General features: G+C 49.6%; 4 protein-coding genes across 5 annotated transcripts; 3 read left to right on the top strand and 1 right to left on the bottom strand.

Annotated features, from left to right (window-relative positions):
• The first annotated feature begins 2,312 nt into the window (after nt 1–2,312).
• On the top strand, nt 2,313–10,847 carry LOC120698331 (cytochrome P450 714D1-like). The gene is made up of 2 exons (XM_039981882.1): nt 2,313–2,701; nt 9,382–10,847. The coding sequence occupies exons 1-2, from the start codon at nt 2,386–2,388 to the stop codon at nt 10,650–10,652; spliced, it is 1,587 nt and encodes a 528-aa protein (XP_039837816.1). The 5' UTR covers nt 2,313–2,385; the 3' UTR covers nt 10,653–10,847.
• A 3,068-nt stretch (nt 10,848–13,915) lies between these two features.
• On the top strand, nt 13,916–14,566 carry LOC120700718. Its single transcript, XM_039984955.1, has 2 exons — nt 13,916–13,996; nt 14,102–14,566. The coding sequence occupies exons 1-2, from the start codon at nt 13,916–13,918 to the stop codon at nt 14,564–14,566; spliced, it is 546 nt and encodes a 181-aa protein (XP_039840889.1).
• Nucleotides 14,567–16,827: 2,261 nt separating this feature from the next.
• On the top strand, nt 16,828–21,324 carry LOC120698328. 2 transcript variants are annotated; one of them, XM_039981879.1, is made up of 8 exons: nt 16,828–17,258; nt 18,512–18,656; nt 18,731–18,881; nt 18,969–19,094; nt 19,178–19,258; nt 19,591–19,783; nt 19,877–20,147; nt 20,755–21,324. In XM_039981879.1, exons 1-8 carry the CDS (start codon nt 17,067–17,069, stop codon nt 20,967–20,969), a joined length of 1,374 nt encoding a protein of 457 aa, XP_039837813.1. In that variant the 5' UTR covers nt 16,828–17,066; the 3' UTR covers nt 20,970–21,324. The 2 variants fall into 2 exon arrangements, with proteins under 2 accessions (XP_039837813.1, XP_039837814.1); XM_039981880.1 differs by lacking the exon at nt 16,828–17,258 and adding an exon at nt 17,402–18,198.
• Nucleotides 21,325–22,252: 928 nt separating this feature from the next.
• Nucleotides 22,253–23,346, bottom strand: LOC120698329 (protein LURP-one-related 8-like). Its single transcript, XM_039981881.1, has one exon. It carries the CDS (start codon nt 23,197–23,199, stop codon nt 22,561–22,563), a length of 639 nt encoding a protein of 212 aa, XP_039837815.1. The 5' UTR covers nt 23,200–23,346; the 3' UTR covers nt 22,253–22,560.
• Nucleotides 23,347–25,259: the final 1,913 nt, after the last annotated feature.

Below are 25,259 nucleotides of genomic sequence, written 5' to 3'. Positions count from 1 at the left end.
TTGTATCTTAGTGCGCCGACCATTCTTGGAGTCTTGGTGGCTCGCCGGCACGTCTTCGACCCTTTGGCTTGGTGTGGAGCGGCGTTGATGACAATGTGCGAGGGACGTGGAGATTCCCATCCTCTCCTTATTGGAAAATGGGACCAAGGTGACTGGGAACTTGGGTAAGCCTTGGTGGCATTGCCTCAGTGCAAGTCAAGGAGTTCCCGGAAGAGACTTGGTGGTCGAGAAGCGATACTCTTAATTGAGTGCTTCAACAACGTGGAGTAAGAGTGGTTTTGCGCCTAACCGAACCACAGGATAAAATCTTGTGTCAAGAGTTTGCTTCCTCTCATCCCCTATTTAAGCTTTCGCATTTCATATTGTCACTTGTGTGCCTTTACTTTCTTAGAGTAGATCTAACTAGGATTGATTATAGATTGCAAAACTCTTTTGGGATGAGAGTTTCACACTAGAAGGACCATAGTTGCACTTCTATCTAGCATGTTTTAGATTAAGTTTTTGTGCAAAATAGTTGGAGCCATACGTTAAGGTTTTAAATTGACTAATTCATCCTCTCTCCCTCTTAAGTTACGAGCACTTGATCACTTTCAGTGTTGTAATATTCATGTAAAGTTTTTTTTTCTTTCGTAATTATAGGGTGTGGTTTATTCTACTTGTGCTGGTATTAGAACCAGCGCTGTATCACCTTAATTAATTGTTTGGTAACAGAAGCTTCCATTATCTTCAATAAAAATATCCAGCGGCACAACTTGAAATAAGCTAATGCAGAAGGAAAAGCCCATCATCTCACTAATTGCTAATACAGTAGTAGGTTGATTGACTCCATCACCACTATAAAATAAGTCCATCATCTCACTAATTTTTTTTGGCGAGATAATCTCACTAATTCGTTACTATCAGTATCCCCTGTCCAATCATGCACGTTTTGTGACACCACAAGACCAATAATATACTGTGCAGAAGGAATCAAATTTAATGCACGACACTGCAAAACCTAATTGTTTGACACACCAACAAGCATTAACGAAAACAAAGTCGCTTCCGGTATGCTTGTTTTCTCGCCGCGCTCTGGGCCTACCAGGTTATAGTTATTGCTTAGGACCAAACGGAAAAGCCATTTCTTGTGCCCGTGTATGGACACGTGGGGCCAAATTGTTTCCCAAGCGAGCCTTTGCTCGGATCTGCTAGGAGGATAGGAGACCCAGAACTAGACGGCGTGTTTAATTTGTGGAATAATTGCCATGATTCTAGCTTAACACAGTTACCTCCAATATCTTGCTAACATAAGAAAGGAGATAAGGCGCGCGAGCGAGGCTTCCTTACGGATCGGACTACCCAAGCAAAGCATACTCTTTGATGATCCATGCAAGTTTGCCTAGAGCAAATTCTGCAGCAATTCTCTCTCACACGCTATTACTATTTGTGTGAGTGTAATGCAATGTTTGTTCACGACATATACCATTCGTACTGATTAAGGAAGATGCTTATAAAAATAGAATTTGCGTACGTGAGTTTAAAGAGGTGAGTGTGTGTTGTTAGTGGCGGACCCAGGGAATAAGCAGAGCCTAGGTCAATCTCATGCAAGCTTCATTGAGTGCATTCCATCCTCACTAGAGAACAGGCCACAAGTACGTATGCACTAGCGGCGGCAACGTCTCCACAAGCCAGCAGGTGCAGAGCTTCATCAATCGAGTTCGGGCCGTGGTCTATGGTCGCCGGGTCCTGGGTCCACCCGAGTGTTTCTAAGTTGTACTGTGTAATTTCAAAAATAAAAATAAAAACTTACGTTGATGATAATCATTTTGAAATATCATATGTTATATACTCAATTTTCAATGTGTTAATGTGTACCTAAGATTTTCGTATAGTGAAAATGATTTTTTGAGATATATTATATTGGTTGTCAGACCTTGAGACCTACTTCAACAGAAACTGAAAGCACCATTTCCAAACACATAGTAGTATGTTTGCACCAGTAGAGTACTAAGTCTACCACTGTACATGTACTGATTACTGAGTTAGACTGTCTGAACTAATAACTAATGACTGGTATAATATAAGTCTCAAGTATCAATACACTACAGTTTTTGGTTGGGCCTCATCTCAACGCGGGAAAAAAAATCTCCGTAGAAACTCTTTCGAAATTTCCGTGAAGAAATTTCTACCTTCCCACCCAAGCCGTCCTAGACCTTACATACCTTGAGCACCTTAATTAATTGATTAATTAACGCATGCCTCACTTAGTCACTCTTACTTTACCACGTCTTCTGCTATATAAGCTCACCCGCAGGAGGAGCCGGGAAGGGAACACACACAAGAACTTTCTTGCTAGCTAGAGACTAGAGAGGGAGAGAGGCTAGGAGACGGTGCTGCCCCTCGCGCATGGCGGCGGCCATGGAGTACACAAACAGTTTCTTGCCCCTGGCGGTCGCGGCGGCGGCGCTGCTCCTCGCCGCCTCCATTTCCGCGTGGCTGCAGCGGCCGCGCCGCGTCGCGGAGGCCTTCCGCCGGCAGGGCATCGACGGCCCGCCGCCGTCGTCGTACCTGTCGGGGAACCTCTCCGAGATGCAGGCGAGGGCGGCCGCCGCGGCGGTGGCGGAGGCGCCGGCGGCCGGCGGCCGGGACTTCGAGAAGGAAGGCTTCGACGACTACTGCAAGAGGATCTTCCCCTACTTCGAGAAGTGGAGGAAAGCCTACGGTACGTCTCCTCTCCCCCTTAAATCTTGCGCGCCTTATTAACATGTTAATATTCGTGTTTGTGCTTTAATACTCGCTGTTAGTGATTTATTATGCTCTTTAGCCCTCAGATTGCCATCCCTGTTGTTGCTCTCATGCAAAATAAGAGTACTCGAATAATCTTGTTGGCACCTTCGTTTCTTTCTTTTTCTTTTTTTTGCGAATGAGCTGTCAATAACAGCAAAGCCAGCATGGCTACTACTACCAAAAGGAACTAGGGTCTTGCCCGTTTGGTAAAAATTATGTACTACTAATAAGTTTTTACAAGAAATGACACCATTAACCCATCTGCTCCCTTATTTCAAAAAAAAAAACTTCTGCTCTCTTTCATACTAGTTTCATCTCAATTTTATATGAGGGCCATGGATCCATTGAAGTTGCACTGCACTAGCCTATTCCCCAAGCAAGTTGACTAGCCACTAGTTGTTTAAAAGATACTGCAAGTACCAAAAATGTTGCAAAGTCACTGCTTAGAGAAAACAAGTGGGCGAAAATAACACTATTCCCCTACCAAGATGGGGTTTGAGTTGTCAATGAAGTCAACATCAGAAAGCAAGCAAGCTCGTCAAGAAAAAAAAATTAGGGTTGTGTTTAGATGAAACGCAAAAAAAATTTGCGATGGAATTTTGCTAATTTGAAGTACTAAATGAAGTCTATTTACAAAACTTTTTGCATAGATAGATTGTAAATCGCGAGACGAATCTAATGATGCTAATTAATCCATGATTAATCTATAATTAGCGGATGGTTACTGTAGCATCACTGTTGCAAATCATGGATTCAGTAGGCTCATTAAATTCGTCTCGCGATTTACAGCCCATCCATACAAAAAGTTTTATAAATATACTTCATTTAGTATTTTATACATGTGTCCAAATATTCGATGTGATGTTTTTTTTCGTTTACGAGATTTACGAGTTATGATTTAAATAGGGCCTAGATAGACAACAGATGCAAGATAGAAACCGGGGCGCAGTCAACTGCCGGCCGGGTGTCCATCCAGGTTCCTGGCCCAACAAGTCCAATTTGAACAAATAAATAAACAAACAAACAAATTAAAATTAATCCAAGTCTGACTAGTGAGTAATTGCAGACAACACACAACCGCCTAGCTACTAGTAGCTAGCTAGAGTACTTCCTCCGTCCCAAAAAAAATGCAATTCTCGTTTCTCGAGGAGTTAATGGTTTTCAAATTTAATCAAAATTTGTGTAAAAGATATTAACATTTATAATACAAAATTAGTATCAATAGATTAATGATGAGATATATTTTCATAATAAATTTTGGTCGATACATAAATGTTAATATTAATTATTATAGACATGATCAAATTTTAACAAATTTGACCGGCACAAATCTCATAATTGCGTTTTTTTTGGGATGGAGGGAGTAGGTAGGTACCGTAGCTGCGGATAAACAAGAGGCGCGGGGTGGCCGTGTGGTCAAACTGTCCTGGACTCCTGGGCATGCACTCGGCCGACCTGTGCATATGCATGCACGTATTAATTGCCCGGGGGGGGGGGGGTGAATTGGCATGCCTCGCTCCCCCCGGGACCGTCCGGTTTGACCTATGGGGCAGCAGCGCATGCAGCTTGATGATGTGGGCATGGCTACCTAGCATGGACTCGCTGGTCCAATGTTCATGGGCTACTAGCTAGCTAGCTCACCTCAGCTGCATGCTTTGCTGGTTAGATCCTGTGCATGCACAAAGCAATTTAATTATTGGGAGCAGGAAAGAATTGCTTTTTATTTATTTATTTGGGGGTCCAGCAGTGTCATGCTGTCCAAAGATAAGAAAATGCTAAATCCACTTCCCATTGTATTCTTCTCTCTTTTCATTAATTCTTGGAGTATAAAGGAAGTATTTCACCCCCTTCATCTTAAGAAATGCTAGTACATATATACTACTATATAGGCTATACTATTATCAACCTAAGCATGTAGTAACTGAAGGCATCAAAATTAGAATATACTACTTTAATTTGATGAGGCCGGCCGACGCCGACCCCAACAGCTAGCCGTACCTTAGCTTGCATGCATCAGCTAGCAAGGCACTGACTGTGTCAAAGGCTACTGATTAGGTAACTGCAGCAGCAGAAGAGAATCGTATGACCTAGTTATAGTATTATTATTATTATAGTCGGGTAGTATAATCAGGTAGGCTTTCCGTAAACGGGCATCATGCATATGCATGTTGCCATTAGCTGGCCAAGCGCACCCGCCCGTCAGGGCAAGGGCTCGTCGATCCCCTGCCTGACGTCTCGCCCATGCTTATCCATTGCCTGCCAAATAGAGATCCAGCCCTGCCGCATCCGGAGCCGCTTTCCCTCAGCCAGATAGAAACGTACGCGATGCGGCCAGTGTTAAAAGTCTAGGATCAACTAGTGCACGGATCGAGAGAGTCTCTCTTTCTCTTTCCTTTTCATCAGAACAAAAGGGTCCTAGATCTAGAAGACAGAGTATGCAGAGAGAGAGGGAAAGAGAGAGGTAGAGGACCTTCAATACCAGCACTTAAACTCGATCCGGCAGCCATCTCAGGTTCGTTGATGGAGATCCGCTCAAAGACGGCGACGAGCGGTGCAGAGGCGTCGTGGGCGTAGCGTCGGAGTCGAGGACGATGGCAACGACGCCGATGGATCAGCGTCGATGGCGGTGGCGGTGAGTCTTCCCGCTGCTCCAGCGCCTCCTCTAGATCGGCTAGGGTTTAGGGATGTGGGGTGAGGGTGCTAGCGGCGCGGCGAACCTCGTGCCGTGTGCCCGGCCCCTCACCCCCTTTTAATCTGGCGCTGTACAGCGAGGGTTCACCAACCATTAAGGATTGGACGCCCCCGATCAGGGCGCGGATCAAGGGCCTATAAGGCCGTTGGGCATATTTAGCAGGAGATCAACCTAACAGCCAGCAGGTGCTATCTGAATCTCAACTGACCAAACCAAACCGATCGATGTGCGCATGTGAACCTGTATGAACACCGTACCATACGGCAACCGCACACATATATATACCTGACACTGCTATATATCGGTATGCATATATATGATGTAATTATATGTACCACACACCATATATATACATATAAATAAATATATATATAGGCTAGGATTCGTCCATTTTCGGTGCATGAATTCCTCAAAGAAGAGAAATGGGACAGGTATCCGTCCCGAAAAGACTGTTGCAGTCCATTATATTGACAGTTTCAGAAGGGTTCAAACTAGAATAGCTATGTGAGTTGGCAATTAGGCGCGTGCATGCATGATAGCTAGCTGACTTAGCTTGTTGCGATAAAGATAATAACAAGGCCGCCCTTCATGTACATAATTCAACCTAAAATAGTCATGGAGCTTGAGTGTATAATTAAACTTTTTTTTTTGTCAACGACGCTCGCATGCAATGCAAACTGCAATAATAGGGCACTATATATTATCCCGCCCCCGGTTGTTAGCGCGCGAGAAATGCATATGGTATTTCTCTTCTCCGTGTTAAGTGTATTATCGAATGCGTCTTTGAAGGAAGCTTGGAGGAGGAGCAAAGTTTTTTTATTTATACATAGTATGCGTGTATATGAAGAATTGCTTACATCCTACATTCATGCATGGTGGGGTGCTAGCTTGCTATCTAGGACTCTTGATTATTTCTTCCTCAGGCCCAATTTATTATGGATGATTAACGTTATTACTCCCCATCATAGCACGATCGATGTGGACTAGAAGCATTAACTTTATGATCGATGTGGCGTGGCGTGCGTAGGATCGGATGTGACAGAAATTGTATTTTTTTTGGCCTGATTTAATTGAATAAGAATTATGCGTCCTTGTTGCGGTACGTCGCAAATAAGTGATGTTGCGGGTTGTCTAAAGTTGACCATTTTTTCAGAAGAAAAAGAAATCAATTTAATTTTTCATGTGTTGTGTGTGGGTATCTGAAAACGACATGAATATACCTGTATCGTCGAAAACTAGTTTCGTAATGATAGTATAGTTTTGCTACGTGTTACAGCCATGTTAACAAAAGTTAATGGTCAATGGAGTCGTACTGTTTGTTTAGCTTGCGCGCTTCTCCCTGATTCCAAGTAAAGGCATGCCGATCGACCAACATAAACAGACACAGTAGTAGCAAGCTAAAGTACCCTTGAAGTCAGTCTTAAACTAACAATCAAACCGCCACGAAACGGATCATCATATCATACAGCACCCACTTTAATTTCTTCCCGATATTCCTTAGCTTCTTTCTCAAGACACCAAATAAATAAAGAATAATCTAACTTGATTAACATCGATGCCCATTGCCCCATGTCAGTCACCCAATTGACTTTTGGCCAAGTAATTGAAATGATAATAAATTATTATTAGTAGTACTTCCCAATAGCACACCAGACCTAGATGGCATGATCTCCAACGGCTTCAAATAATTCAACAACTAAACCAGTAGCTAGGTAGCTAGAGGTACCCCTCCTACCGGCCGGCCCCAGTCCATATGGAGGGGATCAGCTCCCAGTACAGTACACTCTCGCTGTGCCGCGCCCCAACAGTGCCTAGGTTATCAGCCCTAGCTCTAGGGCAGGGCTCGTAGTCGTAGCTAGACGTCCTAGCACAGCCGCAGCCGAGAGGATCATGCTCATGCTGCCATGCATGCATGCCCACAGTGGCCGCAGCGCAGGCAGTGCAGTGCTTGCATGCACACGCACTGTGGTGCTGCATGCAGCAACCACTCATCTTCCTCTGGCACACCGCACCTCTGCCTACGTGGACCTGATGCCTGTTGCCGGCATCGTGGCTACCCTGCCTACTAGCACCTACTAGCTAGTAGTATCATGCATGGAGATCGATCAGTGCCTCCTTTTTTTTTTTTGCCATCTTCATCTGAGATCTGACTAGCTTCACACACCTTTCCTTTGCGGCTTTGCGCAATCGGCTGAACATGCGGCTGCCTAGCCGCCCAGGGCGTGCTCCGCGAGCCTGTCCGCACCCCACGGCGATGTCTCGCCATTTGGACGGTCGGTCACACGTAGGGAGACAGTGACGTAGCTGACGATGAGGTTCGATCGCGTGTTAGTTTTTTTTGTCTATCTTTTCTGTAAGGATCCGGCCTGGTTGTATCTGTACAAGAGTACAAGCTGCCGGTTGGTAGCTTGCATCGAGGCAGCACACACCAGCATCGTCATCATCACCCATCATGGAATGAATCGCGGCGCGGTGGACGCTGACCGGCCAGCCAGCAGCTACTTGAGGCGCCGCTCGGGCACGTACTCCAGGTACTAGGAGTAGTGCCGAGCTTGCCGTCGACAGGCAACCGCCTGCCTTGACACGCCGCCGGTCCAGGCCAAGGAGGAGTCCCTTTCGCGTGTGCTGGGATGCACGCGTGCATACCTCGGGAACGAAGAATTCTGGTTCAAGGCGGGGAAAGGAAACCACACCGTAGCGTGCGGCCGGATCGGATCGGATCAGGTGCGGCGAGCCAAGGGGCCGACGCCGCCGCCGCCGGCGAAGGATCGAGAGCGCCCTGTTCGTCCTCCTGGTCGCCGGCGGCCGGGCGTCGTCGCCCCTGTTGGATCGGCGGCGTGAGTAGCAGCGGCCTGATCCGATCGGCTATCTATTAGCTGCGGCCCGCTGGACGCTGGTCCATCCATCCGTCCATGATCGACCCATCCATGCCACGGTGATACTTCTGCGCCAAGCAAGGCAACGACGTGCTAGCTAGCTGCTGCTCGTGCACGTGCACGTGCACGTAGCCACGTACACGCGCTAGCTGCTGATGCGCGCGCACGAACGACCGTGACCACGCGACAGGGCCAGCTAACGGCCGGCACCGGCACCGGCGCATGGGTGGTGGCGGCGAGTACACACGACGTGAGCGTTGCTTACGATCGGTGTCGATCGCCATGTCGCTATGTCGGCGAGAGAAGCGAGGCTTCTTCTTCGCTCGCCTCAGATCTCGCGACCGAGGCAGGCGGGCGCGCGGCCGGTTAGCTAGCGGGGATCCATCGTCCTCGTCCATGTGAGAAGCGAGCAGGAGCAAGCGGCCGGCAGCGAGGAGGTCACTGTCAGCTGGCACGACGTTGGTTGCGTCGTCGCCAACAGATCCGGGGCACGAGGCTGAATCCCGGTCAAATTTCAGGGGCGTTCACTGCTCACTGCCACTACTGGTTGGTCAAAGATTCAGCTGGTCAGGGATCTCCGTCCTTGGAGGGTGCGCGTGGGATCGGAGGATCTTCTTGCCGCGATACCACGGAAGCGGGAAGATCTTCTCCAGTGCGTAGGCCAGTCAGCCGGGTCCACACTGGGGAGCGTGTACTGTACGAGTAGCTTTGACCGAGTTTTGTAAGGCCGGTCAACCGGGTGCCCAGGATTCTGGAGATTACTGCTGCTGCGTTAGCATGTGCGTACGCCTTGCGGTTACGGAAAACAAATCCTTTTTTTACCAGGACAACTTGCGGAGCGAATGCCCATTGGGCTCTATTGTCTCGGCCCACGTCCTCCTAAAAGGCAAAGTCTCAGGCCGGAAAATCCAGCAAAGCAAGCCCAAACCAGACGGCTTGGTCTTGGTCTTGTAAGCCCGAGAGCATTGTCTTTTCTTTTTCTGGTCCGGCCTCCGGACTGACGGAACTGAACCCCGCGCGCGTTGCCTTTTGTCTCGGTGTGTGCAGGCGAGACGTACCTGTACTGGCTGCGGCGGCGGCCGGCGCTGTACGTGTCGGACCCGGAACTGATCCGCGAGATCGGGCGCTGCGTGTCGCTGGACATGGGCAAGCCCACCTACCTGCAGAAGGGCCAGGAGCCCCTCTTCGGGCGCGGCGTCCTCAAGGCCAACGGCGCCGAGTGGCACCGCCAGCGCCGGGTCATCGCGCCCGAGTTCTACATGGCCAAGGTCAAGGGCATGGTGGGGCTGATGGTGGACGCGGCGCAGCCGCTGCTGCGGTCGTGGGAGGCCGAGGCCGCCGCCGCGCCGGGCGGCGTCGCGGAGGTCGACGTCGACGACGACATCCGGAGCTTCTCCTTCGACGTCATCTCCAGGGCCTGCTTCGGCGGGGACTACTCCAGGGGGCGGGAGATCTTCCGCCGCCTCAGGGCGCTGTCGGGCCTCATGTCCGAGACCAGCGTCATCTTCACCATCCCCTCGCTCCGCCACCTGCCCACGGAGAAGAACCGGCGGATCTGGAGGCTCACGCAGGAGATCCGCGCCCTCATCCTCCAGCTCGCCGGCGAGCGCCGCCGGGCGGCGGCCCCGGCGGCGCCCGACTTCCTGGGCTCCATCATCGAGAGCAGCCGGGACCAGCCGCGCGCCGACGACTTCGTGGTGGACAACTGCAAGAACATCTACTTCGCGGGGCACGAGACGAGCGCCGTCACCGCGACGTGGTGCCTCATGCTCCTCGCCGCGCACCCCGAGTGGCAGGACCGCGCGCGCGCCGAGGTGCTCGACGTCTGCGGCGCCGGCGCCCCGGACTTCGACGCCATCGCCAGGATGCGGACGGTGCACGCGGTGGTGCTGGAGACGCTGCGCCTCTTCCCGCCGTCCTCGTTCGTGGTGCGGGAGGCGTTCCGCGACATGCAGCTGGGCAGGCTGCGCGCCCCCAGGGGCACCTACCTCTTCGTGCCCGTCTCCACCATGCACCACGACGCCTCCATCTGGGGCCCCGCCGCGCGCCGCTTCGACCCCGGCCGGTTCCGCGACGGCGTGGCCGCGGCGTGCAAGCACCCGCAGGCGTTCATGCCCTTCGGGCTCGGCGCGCGCACCTGCCTCGGCCAGAACCTCGCGCTCGTCGAGGTCAAGGCGCTCGTCGCGCTCGTCCTCGCGCGGTTCGCGGTCGCCCTGTCGCCGGACTACAGGCACGCCCCCGCGTTCCGGTTCATCATCGAGCCCGAGTTCGGGCTGCGCCTCCGCGTCCGCCGCCTCGCTCACGACGGCCGCCACTGATGGTGATGCGTGCAAGTGTTTGGAGTTGCGTTTTGTAAAGGCGTACACTAGCTGACACGTGAAAGGAGGACAAGGACTTACCAGTTACCACGACACCAATGAACACACGAGCAATAACAGGATTGTATGTACATGAAGGATACACGAAACTATCCATGAACTACATACCAAAAATTGAGATGGGATCATTCTTAAGATCGATTTCGAAAAGGCGTATGATAAGGTCAAATGACCATTCCTGCAGCAAACCCTACGCATGAAGGGGTTCTCCTCCAAGTGGTGTAGGTGGATTGAATGTATGGTGACAGGAGGAAGTGTGGGAATCAAGGTTAACGATGATGTCGGCCCATACTTCCAAACTAAGAGGGGACTCCGTCAAGGGGACCCTATGTCACCCATCTTATTTAACATCGTGGCTGATATGCTGACTCTCCTGATCAAGAGAGCAAAAGCCGATGATCAAATAAGAGGTGTCATTCCTCATCTTGTAGAGGATGGTTTATCAATACTGCAATATGCAGATGACACTATCATCTTTATTGACCATGACCTAGAACAAGCAAAAAATCTCAAACTTTTGCTATGTGCTTTCTAGCAATTATCGGGTCTCAAGATCAACTTCCACAAAAGCGAAATATTCTATTTTGGTGCCGCCAAAGAGATGAGAGATACCTACACTAGTCTCTTTGGCTGTAATGCTGGTGAATATCCCTTCAGATATCTAGGGATCCCTATGCACCACAGGCAACTCCTAAATTCTGAATGGAGAAAAATAGAGGAACACTTCGAGAAAAAGCTCTCTTGTTGGAAAGCGAAATATCTGTCCTATGGAGGGAGGCTAGTCCTCTTAAACTCAGTACTTAGTAGCCTACCCATGTTCATGATGTCCTTCTTTGAAATACCCAAAGGGGTTCTCAAAAACCTTGACAAATTTAGATCAAGGTTTTTCTGGCAAGGATCATCGGATAAACATAAATACCGACTTGTCAAGTGGGACATCTTGTGTCATCCTAAGGACCAAGGAGGACTTGGAATCGTAAATCTGCAATTGCAGAATAAGTGTTTATTGGCTAAGTGGCTTGTAAACTTGCTGAATACCGATGGCATGTGGCAAAAGCTGCTAACTAATAAATATCTACATTCCACGTCACTAACCCAGGTAAAGGCAAGACCCTATGACTCTCATTTTTGGAGAGGCCTCATGAAGATTAAAGATGAGGTGTTCAGCCTGGGCTCTTTTGAGGTAAAGGATGGGTCCAAAACCAGATTATGGGAAGATACATGGATAGGAGACAGACCTTTCAAAGTTAAATATCCATCAATCTATAATATAGTGAGGGATTCACACGCAAACAGTGATAAAGTTATGGCCACGTCGCCTCTCCAGGTATCCTTCAGGAAAGCATTGGTGGATAATAAACTGCTTGAATGGCAAAACCTTGTAGCGCAATGCGCCCATGTCAACTTAGTGGACGAGCCTGATAATTTCAAATGGAATATGACCACATCCAGGTCATATACAATTCGCTCTCTCTATCTACATCTGATAGATAGAAACCCACTTTTTCGACATAAGAGTATTTGGAAACTAAAGATTCCTCTCAAAATTAAAATCTTCCTTTGGTATCTACAAAAGGGAGTTATTTTAACAAAAGATAATCTCGCTAAAAAGAACTGGACGGGTAGCCAAAAATGTTGTGGCTGTAATATTAATGAGTCTATAGATCATTTTTTCTTAGACTGCCCGTACGCGAGAATGGTTTGGAGGATAATTTCTTACGCTACAGGTTTGACTCCGCCTAATTCGATTAGGCATATGTTTGGCTCATGGCTTTCTAATCAATCTAAAAAGATTAGAAATTTATTTGGGTGGGAGTGGCTGCTGTTTGCTGGGCAATCTGGAGATGCCGGAATGATATAATTTTTCACAAAGTCAAATACCATTCGATTTTGCAGGTTATTTTCAGGAGGACGTACTGGTTACTTTTCTGGGCGCAGCTGCAGCCGTGAGGAGCAAGCCAAGACAGCACTTTCCTTGATGAGCAGAAACATAGAGACTATCGCTTTGGAGTTCATCAAGGGAGGATGGAACACTTTTTATCGTTTGCTGTAATTTTATCTTTGAGAACGGCTTCACTCTCCTCTATTTTCCCATTTATGCGACTCCTGTAATAATTGGCTGTGTACGCCCTTGGGCGTAGAGGCCGGATGCTTTTCATCCATTATCTAAAAAGTAATATACTGAAGAACGAACTCGTCTGAATTGCAGTGTACATATCTTCTTGTTTCAGCTGTTCGATTGGGATCGACACTGTTTTGTAACACAGAAAATTCAGGGATGAACAGTGTGTGTGAATGACTTGGATCGACAGCCAATTCACTATCAGATAGCGAAATCCTCTGGTCCTCGTTGTGCCATTGCTTGACTGACCTCCTGCTCTAATATCATGAGGACACCAAAACAAAAGGCAAGGTGAAAAGTTTCAGAGATCACGCACATCAGGGAAAGGGACGGTTTCTTGAAGGTGTTCTCTCCCTTGACGCATGAGCAGCTGAGCATCACCGTGGCGAAAGCATTTTGTCTCCTGGATTCTTGCTCTTATGCTATAGGCGTTTGGTTGAGTGATCCAACGCACGACAAGGACGCCGGTGACCGGTGTCCTCTGGTTTCTACCCTGCGGCACTAATAAAACCCCGCTGGTTGCTTGGTAGAAATCACGAAAGCGGAGCAGAGATTGCGACGAAATCAGCGCTTAGCGCATCGGTCTGACTGGCAAAATGGCACTCTACAGTGCAGGCATGCGACAAGTCTATACATACACAGCCATGTACAGCTGCAAATTATCCGTTCAGAGCGTAGTAACTCTGCAATGCAGGTGTGCAACAAATTCTTACATACACAGCCTTGCACTACTGCTAAAGTGCTAATTATTAGTCACAGAAAATTCACACACACAAAAAGCTGTGTTGTTTCATAATGACTTAAGGAGTACTAGTTCAATTCAAATTGGATCCGGGAAATCTCCTGTACTCCAGAAAAGGGCGAGCTCTTGTAACTTTTGGTAGCTTCGTTGAGTGTACTAGTAAGCTGCAACAGAAATACATGTTCTGTTAACACGCCTTGATTGGTTCGAAATGTTGGGAGCAGGTGGTTTTTTGTGTCCAGTGTCTGCAATACATAAGCAAGAACACGCTTCTGTGAGGCGCCAGAGGTCACCGACGCCGGGGCGCACAAGCAAAGCAAGCCGCCAAGCCGGCCAACCATGTCCGAGTCCGGCGGCATGCCGCCCCAGCGCCACATCCAGCACCACGGCGCCCAGAAATCCCTCCGCCGCCGCCGCCGCGTCCTCCTCTACCTCGCCTTCGCCGCGCTCGGCCTGCTCCTCCTCGCCGCGGCGGCCGCCATCGCCCTCCTCGTGGTCCTCCGCCCGCGGGACCCCGTCACGGAGCTCCTCTCGGTCACCGCCACGGGCGCTCTCCCGCGCGTCGTCCCGCTCCCCACCGTCTCCGTGCAGCTCAACCTGACGTTTCTCCTCGTGGTCCGCGTGCGGAACCCGAACCCGGCGGCGTTCCGCCACGGCCCCGCCGACACGGCGCTCAACTACCGCGGCGCCGCCGTGGGCTCCGGCGAGGTCCCGGCCGGGACCGTGCCGAGCCGGGGCGCGGCCACCGTGCGGATGAACATGACGGTGCAGGCGGACCGGGTCGTGGCGGCCGCCGGGATCGGGGGCCTCGTCGCGGACGTGGTGGCCGGCGAGATGGAGTTCGAGGCCAGGACCGAGGTGCCCGGCACGGTCACGCTCCTCGGGTTCGTGAAGCGCGGCGTCGAGGCCAGATCGGTGTGCCGCGTCGTCATCGGCGTAGCCGACGTCACCGTTCGACGTCAGGAGTGCCACAACAAGGCCAAGCTGTAAGGAGCTGTTGATCTCGGCGATCGTGCCTGTGGTATGGTGTGCACGTACCGTATGTGGGCAATCTTGTACATGTATTGTGGGATTATGGGGAGAAATTATTGGCTGTATGCCTGTATCAGTGTCCCTGTGGCCATCGGCCATGCACAAACTGTTTTATTACTAACAGAGTCTATGTAATGCTAGAATTATATCACGTCAAATATTGGTTTGTATATGTTTTGAAAATTTGATATGCGTGTTTCATACTACCGGGCTATACATACATGATACTTTTGCATAGAAAAACCAAGAAAACAGGAACTACCATTGATTCGTCCCTAGCAGTTCAGCCTCCTGCTTCTATTAGGCGTTATACAAACTTATGTATTTATCGATTCTCATAGGCAACCCCCTTAATACAACCGCCTATAGAAAATAGCATCTAAAAAATTTTAAAAATTATTTTACCAAGAAGTCGCACATTTTTTCGTAAGACAATCTCTTACGAAGGTCTAGAAAATTCCGAACCCCCCACTCCACCCATACACAAGGGCACCATAGCCACCCCGGCTTGTGTTTTGAAGTGGAGCGGATAAGGAGATTTTTTTCAACGCGCAAATAAATGCCACCTCCGGCCAACAAATCCACTCCAGCGAGGGATCGAACTTTGGCTGGGAGGGTGCGAAGCGCACTGCTAGACCAGCTGGGCTGGCAGTCGCTGGCACCTCAAGCCTCATTCGACCCACCTTCCCATCTCAAGTTCTCAACACCATACACAAGGGCTGTCGAACAATTTATTCTTTTTTCTTAAGAGAACAATTTATTTTTTCTTATCCTTTTTAGTTCAATCTTAATGTGCAGTTTTGAGCTGTAAAAGTCACGATGAAAAACATTTGAACTACTAATTTCCAGATCACTTCATGAGATATATAACTTAACATAGTCCCACGTGACAGGAGTCAACTAGCTCTCTTGGTCGTTAGAGGGATCTAACGTCGTGATAATTTTTGCAACATTTCTGGTGTCTTTGGCGGTTAACTTGGAAGGTCACAGTAATCTTTATTGTGAACATTTCTGTTCTGCTGGCAACTAGCAACCGTGTTTTTCTCTCACACCAAATCAGCACCAGCTAGCCACTAGTTAGCCAGTAGTACTTTTCTCTCACAGTAAATCAGCACCAGCCACTAGCCGCAGCCAGTCAAACAGAGCCGTTGGTTGCGTCATGTTTTTTTTCTTTTCTATTAATGGCCGTGTTTGGTTTATTTTCATGGAATTACTGTAGCATTTTTAACCACTATTTTAGAGTATTAAATGAAGTCTAATTACAAAACCACATCCACAACCCCCCGTGTAAATCGCGAGACGAATCTAATGAGGCCTTTGACCGCGCGATTAGAAGATGGTTACTGTAGCATCACTGTAGGAAATCATCGATTAATTACCGTCGTTAGATTCGTCGCGAAAAGTTACACCCGTTCCTGAAAAGATTTTGAAAATAGACTTCATTTAGTACTCCATGCATACGAGATTCCCTTCTCGAAAAACGTGCGCGAAAAATTTGCAAAGTAACCTAACACGGCCAATACATGATGCATACTAGTAGATGTTAACATGCCATCATTTTTTTGATGAAAAAGAAGCCAAAAACCATTGTGTCGATGTGCAAAAAAGATGATGCTACAGGGTATGATAATTCCGCATTTCCTCTCAAATATGCCGATTTAATATTTCAGACTGCCTTTTTCTCAACAACAAAACCATGTGCCCACTCAAATTTTGATGCCATACTCCCCCTGTTTTCCCTCCCTCTCGGCAACAAAATCGTATGCTTTTTTCAAATTTTAGTTTCATATTTCCACGGCTTCTAGTCTAGCCTTCTGAATTTCCTCCCTTTTACAGCAACAAACCACTCGGGCTTCATTCAAATTTCGAACCAAAAGCAATCCGGCAATCCCTTCCAAAAGTGGAAGCGCTCAACAGTCCAGGTCGAGCCCCAGCTCCCCGTGGTATGAAAATGGAATCGCATCTCGCACAGTACCAAAGCATTCGGATCCTTTATCACTGATCAGTGGGTCCAATCGAAACTGGGTCCCTTGTATCAGTGATATCCACCAGAGGAGGTCAGGTCCCGTTCGCTCGGACACGACCCCGAAAAATTCAAACCAGCGTAGCCAGCGCTTCGATCCCGCCCGCGCAGCCCTCGTCTCGCTGACATTTTTCCCCACATGTCAGAGGTCACAGGGCACCTCATCTTTAACACCTGCCCAATTTCCCACCCATCTCGTCTCCCTCTGTCTCTCTCTCTCTCTCTCTCTCTCTCTCTCTCTCTCTCTCCCCCCAATCTCCCAGGCTCCCAGCTGAGCTTGGGCTCCCAAACCCTAGGCCTCACCGGGGGAGCTAGCTCCGCCGTGCCAGGATGCCGCTCGTCTCGGAGGCTTGACGGGGCCGGCCCCAAAAGTTTATCTCTTCGGCGGCGAGCGCGGCGGGGTTGCTGTGGGAGGCCGGGCGGCGGGGGGCGGAGATGGAGCCGAGGCGGATCTCGGCGAGCCCGCGCCCGTGCAGCGGGCGGCGGGTGGTGGCGAGGAAGAGGCCCAGGCAGGAGTCGGTCGTGAGCAGCGTGCGGAAGCTGCAGCGACGGGAGATCAGCTCCCGCCGGGACCGCGCCTTCGCCATGAGCGCCACGCAGGAGCGCTTCCGCAACATACAGCTCCAGGTTGACCCCCTAGCCCGGTTACCACTACCTCAAGCTTCTTTTAGATCCCTTTCGTGCGCTCCTATGGCGGGGTTAGCCTCCTGTGCTGGATGCGAGTAATTGCGGGTTGGGAAGAAAGAAAGGGGCGGCTTTGTTCACGGATCTCGTGTTTAGCTTGGGCTGGCCGATTTTCCGTTGCGGTGGGCACCTAGATTTAGTGGGAGCGGAGATCTGCTGAGTATACTTTTGAATTCTTGTCGGTCACTCTTATGGCTGCTGATCGCCTTTTCCTTTCCCTGGTGCCTTTGGCTTCTTTAAACCTCAGGTCATGGCACGACTGTGGCACATGGGAAACATACATTTTCTATTTGCTTGATCCTTGTCATTTCTTCTAGCATATTGTTGGCGGAGCTCCTGCCATCTGTTTGGGAGAAAATATAAATTCTTGTTGTTAACTGAGATGGAGTTCAGTGCTGACCGGTATACTGGATAGTCGTTTAATACATGTGTTGTGGCTAATATTAGCGATGCCTGTTTGAGTAGCTGCCAAGTTTGATGTTCCTATGTGCAACATTGTGTCAAATCCCTTTGTGACTTAACACTGGCTGTTTAGGCATTTGAGTGCTTCTGGCTTGTCCAGTTTGCGGCATTTTTTTTTGAGGGGCCATTGATATTTGCTTGGTCAGGAAAGAAAGAAAACAGTACTGTGGGCTGATGTTTGAGATTGCCGAAGCCTGATTTTTTGTGATTGCTTCAATTTGTTTATCCTCTGTAGGCTATAGCAATTGCCAAATTATAATTCCTTGGTCTTCCCTAGGAATGCAAGTGGGCTTGTCCCGGAGTCCGCACATAGGTGAAAAAATGGCCTATTTGTGGACAATCCCTCTTGCATACCTAGCCTTTGCCGTGGCCTCATTGTTACCAAGTTGGGGTACAAATGCTGGAATCAGCTCCTAACCAGGTATCTGAGTGTTTCCTTTGTGCCACTTGATGCCTTTGTTGTTCATGAATCTGTCAATTGTATTTCTGAATAATGAATTTAGCACTGTATGCTGGAATCAGCTACTAACTAAACTTGTTATCATTGGCACTCCAATGCTCAACCACAAGCATTTCGTGGTTGGAAATCACTGTATTAGAGCTGCCAACCTCTGCAATATCTGACCTTTTATCACTGTTTGTGCAGCAATGAATTTATCTTAAGTCATGTTCTTGGTAACATCACTTGACTGCACTTGAAGTCTCTAATAAAGCATCTTTGCTGTTACTTTCAGGAAGAGTTTGACACTCATGACCCTAAGGAGAACAGTTTGCTACTCCCTTACTTGAGGAAAAGGTCAAAAATCATTGAGATAGTTGCAGCCCGTGATATAGTCTTTGCACTATCACAGTCAGGAGTATGTGCTGCTTTTAGTAGAGGTATGGTATGCTTGTCTTCTTGTTCCATTTCTGCTTCATCTGGCTGTCCTGAGATTCTCTTTTTATATTTCCAGAGACAAATGAGAGAATATGCTTTCTGAATGGAAGCCCTGATGAAGTTATTCGCAGTTTATTTTACAACAAGAATAATGATTCACTCATTACTGTGTCAGTATATGGTTCTGAAAATTTCAGTGCTCTGCGATGCAGAACAACTCGAATAGAGTATGCTTTTGGTTCCATTCGCTTTGTCAATGCAATTGCTCTTTTTTTAACATGCATCTTCCTTAAGAAAACTTTCAACTGTTCAAGGTACATTCGGCGTGGACAACCAGATGCTGGTTTCCCTCTTTTCGAGACCGAGTCCTTGAAATGGCCTGGATTTGTGGAATTTGATGATGTCAATGGAAAGGTTTTAACTTACTCTGCTCAAGACAGGTACATTGAGTCACTGACTTGAGTAATGTCTGAGAAAGTGAATATTTGTGAACCTGCTCTGATGCCATCTTATCCAAATGCAGCACATACAAGGTGTTTGATTTGAAAAACTACACATTGCTGTATTCGGTATCTGATAAGGATGTCCAAGAAATAAAGATCAGGTACTTTGATGTTTCCTTCCTGCGTTCCCTTTTCCTGCGTGTTACCCTGCCAGATGCTCTTGATGCTTGTTGCCATTTTGATGTGGAGTAAATTGATTAGCCATCATTTTAATGTCTCTTTTGATAATTCAATAGCAACAAGTTGTACGCTTAAAACATCTTTTAAAAGACCAGTCATTCAATTACAGGATGTGATATATATCTAATGAATGTACCATGGGCAATATTAGCTTTTACAGCTCATTGTTCCGTTCAGCTTAAAATAATTTTGATTCTTTACTAGAGCAATTTGCATTTGTCTGACCTCAAATTATCTCTTTTTTTTTGGACAGCCCTGGGATAATGCTATTGATTTATATAAGAACAAGCAGCTCTGTTCCTCTGAAGATTCTTTCCATTGAGGATGGTACAGTCTTGAAATCCTTCACTCACCTACTCCATCGTAACAAGAAGGTTGATTTCATTGAGCAGTTCAATGAAAAGCTTCTGGTCAAGCAGGAAGGAGAGAATCTTCAAATTCTTGATGTAAGCATTTGCCTAATGCAATGAAACAAAAGCATATTTGTTTCGTAATTTGGGTTTTAACTTTGGATTCGCTTGTGCACCTAATATATGTAGGTAAGAAACTTCCAATTGACAGAAGTCAGCAGGACTGAGTTTATGACTCCATCTGCCTTTATTTTTCTGTATGAGCTGCAACTGTTCCTGACTTTCCGGAATCGATCGGTAGCAGTTTGGAACTTTCGAGGTGAACTGGTCACATCATTTGAAGACCACCTGTTGTGGCACCCTGACTGCAACACTAACAACATATACATAACAAGTGATCAAGATCTTATTATTTCGTACTGCAAGGCTGATTCCACTGATTCATCTTCAGAAGAAAAAGGTGAGCATTTTTTTTTTGATAAATTGTTCAATTGCTCATGCATTTTTTACGGCAGTGCCTTTTGCGCTCTAGTAGCAATGTTCTTTTGATCTTTCCCATGTAATTCTTCCATTGCTAACAACATCATGTTTCATGTGCTCCTCAGATTGAACTATTTGAACTAAAATTGCTTTTGCACTATCTCGTCATGAGGTTTGATGATTAAACCAGGCTTATTAAAACGATAAAACGACGAAACGAATGGAGGGTAGATTTTAATGAAACGATGGACGTTTTAACGTTTAAACGGATGTTTTAACGTTTAAACGTCCGTTTCACAAGAACGTTTTCTCGTGAAAACGTCGTTTTCACGTCGTGAAAACGTCGTTTTAATAACATGTCATTAAACCTATGATTATTTGCATGTTTTGGTCTAACCTGCATTTTGTTCATTCATAAGTTATCTTGTTTTGGGTGGCATGGTATTGACATGTGACTTCTTTTCTAAAAATGCTGCATTTCCTACAGCCTTTAAGATTATGGATAATGGGCAAGATATTGCGTGTGTGGCGCATAAAGATTTATCATAGGCTGATTGGAACACTAATCTCTCTTTCCTACAATGCAGCTGGCTCTATAAACATAAGCAGCATACTGACAGGAAAATGCTTGGCAAAAATAAACCCCGGAAATGGAAATTCATGCAAACAAAAGAAAGCATGGAAGTTCCAGAATACAGTATCTGAGGCCCTTGAGGATATCACAGCTCTGTACTACGATGAAGAGCGTGATGAGATCTACACTGGCAACCGGCATGGCCTTGTTCATGTGTGGTCGAACTGAAAGCTGAAAGCTTTCACCTGAAGCATGGTGATCTTCGGCTTCACCTGTATGTGTATTAACAGCCAGCACCTCATGTGGTGGGGCTATGAAGAGGAACCCCCAGCTCCCAGGGGCCCAGGTACCTAGAGATGCTTCATTTTTTGAGGCGATTCTTTATTTATCCCTGCCTGCCAATAGTTCTCCAACCATTCAGAACCCCTCAGATTTGTTGTAGAATTGACGCTCATCATGCGTTGTCACTGTAGCCTGTAGCTTCTGGAAGTGTTGATCATGTCCCTCAACTCAGTCCGAGAGTGAGGTCAAGTGTAACGAATGTACCTTGCTCGTAATGAAATTTATTCGTTGAGTTCTCATCCGTTGAAATGCTTCCATTGTGATATACCATATGGCCCGAACTGGGAATCTTATCCTGAATGTCTGGGTTCTAAGGCCTCGCGAGGATGCTCACTGGAGTGGATGCCTGCTTTCAGAAGTCCTGTTACTTATTTACCAGAGTTCATGCTGCATGCGCAAGCACAAGTACCACTCTTTCGTGATGATAATTTGGGATTGATAAACTTTGGTTGATCAGAGCTGAAGCTTGTTTGCGAATTGATACGCCGGAATCAGACCGATGGCTGGGTGTCTGCTAAAACTCCTGTGTTCCAAACGAGCTCTGAAACTCTGAATCCGGCGGTCACTCAACTACGCAGCAGGCCGGCGCAGTCTACGTGCTCCACCACCGCCCTCTCCCTGGCCGCCCCGCATGGCACGGTGCTAGCATCGACGACTACGCAACCCGCTCGACGAGTCGGCGAGCTCCGGCGGCGGTGGCCGCGCAACTTTCGGCGCCGGAATTCAACACGCATCACTAGCCTCGCTGCGGGAAGAAAGACGGCTAGAGGAGGGGCGAGTGCGTGCTGGACCGACCAGGAGTGGCGGCCTGGAAAAGGCGCACACACTTCACCAACCGTTTGTCTCGCGTGCCGGCCAGGCGGTTAGGATTTGGATCCCGGGTGTGATCGACGCTTGGCGCTGGTCCACTGTGCAGTCTCTCTCGCCAGTTCATCGGCTCGTGAAGTGGGGGACAAGCAAATGTGATGCTCAAGCATGTCCCCCTCCTTTTTGAAGGGACTCAATTTGAACCGGCAGAGGAACAATGTCCAAACGATGTTTTTGAGCATGGCAATGTTTTGTTTTCTTTTCTGACAATAAGTGATTGTTTCAAATGCGATTCGGGCTTCACATGAGAAATTATAGTGGAAAAGTAGCAGGTGGGGGTGGATAGAAATAGAGACAGGAAATTGGCCTAATCTAACCTTTTTTTGTATTTTTTTTGTATTTACACTCTGTTCCCTCTTTACAAGGTGCATGATTTTACTGCGGGGTAAAAAAAAAAATCAAAACCGCACACACACCATGAGAGTTCAATCCACATCCACATCGTGTGACCCCAGTTAATCGGCTTTCATATCAAAGAGGAACGAAAAAAGGCAGCCATGAGCAATTCCTTTGCTCCCGGGCCAAACAATTGGGGGCAAAAAGGGAAACCAAGCACCTGCGCCAAATGGGATGGCACGGTGCCTACAGCCTAGAGGTAGGCAGGCTAGGCCTAGGAGGACCAGCTCCTGAGGAGGGACGGCTTGCCGAACATTTGGTCGAGCGCGAGGACGACGGCCATGGCCAGCGACACCTCCGTCCCGGGCTGCACCACCAGGCGGAACACGTCCGAGCCCACCGCCTCCTTGGGCCGCACCTCCGCCACCGCCCGCCGCCGGTCGTCGTACACCGTGCAGCACCGACGCAGGTACGACCCCTCCACCTCGTACCCGCCGCCGGCCTGCTTGCCGCCCGCGGCGCCGGAGCACGGCGCGACGTGCGCCATGGACTTGCCGCCGCCGCGCATGTACTGCGCCGCCCGCTTCACGGCGTAGAGCGGCGGCAGGCGCGTCTCCTCGCCGGGGTACACCAGCCACTGGTCGGCCCCCAGGCCGATCACCTTCCTGCGGCGGACGGTGAGCACGGCGCGCCCCGCGGCGTCCATGAGCACGACCTCGGCGCGGGAGTCGGAGGCGTAGCTGTCCACGCGGTACACGAGGTTGCCGCTGGCGTCGAACACCGTGAACCCCCTGCAGTTGAACAGCAGTGACTTGCGCCACACCGTCAGCGTGACCGGCTCCTCGTCGGCCGCCGGCGGCGGCGGCTGGCCGAGGTGCGGCACGGCCACGTTCGGGTGCACCTTCGCCGTCATGCTTCGATCGATGTGGATGCAGACGGGCGGATCAAGATTCGAGAATGGCGGTAGTGGAGGGAGGAGGAAGAGGCAGTTAGGTCGCCAAGCTAGCCGGGCTGAGGGAGGAGAGAGCGATGGGAGGGAGCTTATGATTGTGCCACGGCTTGAGAGAAATGGTGGGCGTGGTGAGCAGCATATATACACGCCGCTTGGACGGGAATGCCCCTGGATAATTGGGTTGGGTAGGAAGGGTTATATGGCAGATGGCTCTCACGTGTGTTGGGGGGCAGGGGATGAGATTAATAACTATATATCCCCCCTAATAATGCTCTGCCACTTTTTATGTGAAGTTAAACTAGTAATTTTGGACAATGGAGGCACATGTAGGCTCAGGTTAGCATGAATAGACTAGTATGCTCTTGGGGTCTTGGTCACTGTTGTGGTTTGTGGAGACCCACAATCGGGAGGCGTAGTGCACCCGTCTAATCTCAGAGGGTGAGTACTCGGGGAAGCGCTAAGCGATTCGGCAGGTCTACCTAGAGAGCAAGAACACAAGAACACTCGAGGATTTAGAGTGGTTCGGACCGCCGGAGCGTAATACCCTACATCCACTGTGAGTTGTATTGCTCTTGCACATAAAAAAACCTATCCTCTGCCCAGGCTGGGTACTAGCCTCTGCCGGGACTTCTTCGCCCCCCTCTCTCTAATGGGCGTCTCCCTTTTATAGCCCAAGGGGACGCGTACACAGGCGTTGAGACCCCGACAGGTGGGTCCAACGCGGATGTATAGTATACTGCGCAGAAGGCATTATTGGTGCTACAGTGGTTGAGAATCTCTCCCCGGATACGCTTCATCGCCCTGTGGACTCTCTGACCGAGGAGTGGATTCACCTGTCCCGTCGGCGAGGCGCCCATTGAGGTAGTGTAGGTTGCGGCGTAGACTGTTGGGTCTACCGCGTAGGCGTCATGATGGGCGAAGGCGAGCCATCGTGTCCAACTGGCGTAGCAGACTGACATGCGTGGCGAGGGCGGCGCCACCGGCTGCACTGTGTGCCTTGGTAACGCGCGATCAATAGTACAGCCTGGCAAAAGTCGCCTCGGGCTCTGCTGTGGCAGAGCGCACTTACGTCTCCCGTATTGAATGCGGTAGGTGGGCGAGTCTTCCCGAGGAAGCTTCGCGGCCGCGCGCGTGCTTGCGCCTGCGGACACGTGGCGGCTCCGGACCTGTCCCAGGCGGGGTGTCTGTTCCCTCCCCGCTGAGGGGTCCGGTACCCCGTGGGAGGTCCGGGGCCCCCGGCTGTTTTGGCTGAGTGCTCCCTTCTCCGGGACACGCGGCGTCACCGGACCTGCCCGGAGCAGGACTCGGCTGTTGGCGCGGAGCTTCCCCTCCTCAGAGACACGTGGCGTCACCGGACCCATCTCAGAGCGGGGAGCGGGTCCGGGGCCGTTGGCCCGGTGAGGTAAGAGCCTGACCCGTGGGGCCCGGCTGCTCCGCCCCTTATGGCGTAGTTACGGATGACTACGCGAGTTCTGCATTGCTGCAGTATGAGTGGGTATCCCTGCTACAGGGTACCGACAGTGGCCCCCGGGCCCACATCGGGGGAGGTACGAACCCGCAGGTGGGGCCATTATCGTGACGTGTTCCGACGCAACCTGGTTGCGCTGGCGTGCTCATGTTGAGAGCGGGTGCTTCGGACCCACTGGAGGCCAGAGCACCTGTTGCCAGGTTCAGGTACTAGAGCACTCTCCACAGGGCGGTGAAGGTGTAGGTTTTGGGTGCGGAACCAAGCTAAGCGGCTACACGGACCTCGGATCGCCCTGGGAGCGAGCACCACTTCCCCGGACCCGGCTCCTAGCGACCTTAGCGAGCGGTCTCCGCCGGAGCGGGCCACCGGAGTGGACTTGGCGACCGTGGCGAGCGGTCTCCACCGGAGCGGGCCACCGGAGTGGACTTGGCGACCGTGGCGAGCGGTCTCCACCGGAGCGGGCCACCGGAGTGGACTTGGCGACCGTGGCGAGCGGTCTCCACCGGAGCGGGCCACCGGAGTGGACTTGAGCGACCGTGGCGAGCGGTCTCCG

Source organism: Panicum virgatum, chromosome 3K (genome assembly GCF_016808335.1).
Source record: "Panicum virgatum strain AP13 chromosome 3K, P.virgatum_v5, whole genome shotgun sequence".
Classification (NCBI taxonomy): Eukaryota; Viridiplantae; Streptophyta; class Magnoliopsida; order Poales; family Poaceae; genus Panicum; species Panicum virgatum.
This window is presented reverse-complemented; position numbering and strand designations above follow the sequence as displayed.

Coding starts and splice junctions, on each gene's coding strand:
- LOC120700718 (XM_039984955.1), top strand. CDS start 13,916: ATGTCCGAGTCCGGCGGCATGCCGCCCCAGCGCCACATCCAGCACCAC. Junction 13,997..14,101: donor CCCTCCGCCGCCGCCGCCGC/GTCCTCCTCTAC, acceptor CCCGTCACGGAG/CTCCTCTCGGTCACCGCCAC.
- LOC120698328 (XM_039981879.1), top strand. CDS start 17,067: ATGGAGCCGAGGCGGATCTCGGCGAGCCCGCGCCCGTGCAGCGGGCGG. Junction 17,259..18,511: donor TCCGCAACATACAGCTCCAG/GTTGACCCCCTA, acceptor TGTTACTTTCAG/GAAGAGTTTGACACTCATGA. Junction 20,148..20,754: donor TTCATCTTCAGAAGAAAAAG/GTGAGCATTTTT, acceptor CCTACAATGCAG/CTGGCTCTATAAACATAAGC.
- LOC120698331 (XM_039981882.1), top strand. CDS start 2,386: ATGGCGGCGGCCATGGAGTACACAAACAGTTTCTTGCCCCTGGCGGTC. Junction 2,702..9,381: donor GAAGTGGAGGAAAGCCTACG/GTACGTCTCCTC, acceptor CGGTGTGTGCAG/GCGAGACGTACCTGTACTGG.
- LOC120698329 (XM_039981881.1), bottom strand. CDS start 23,199: ATGACGGCGAAGGTGCACCCGAACGTGGCCGTGCCGCACCTCGGCCAG.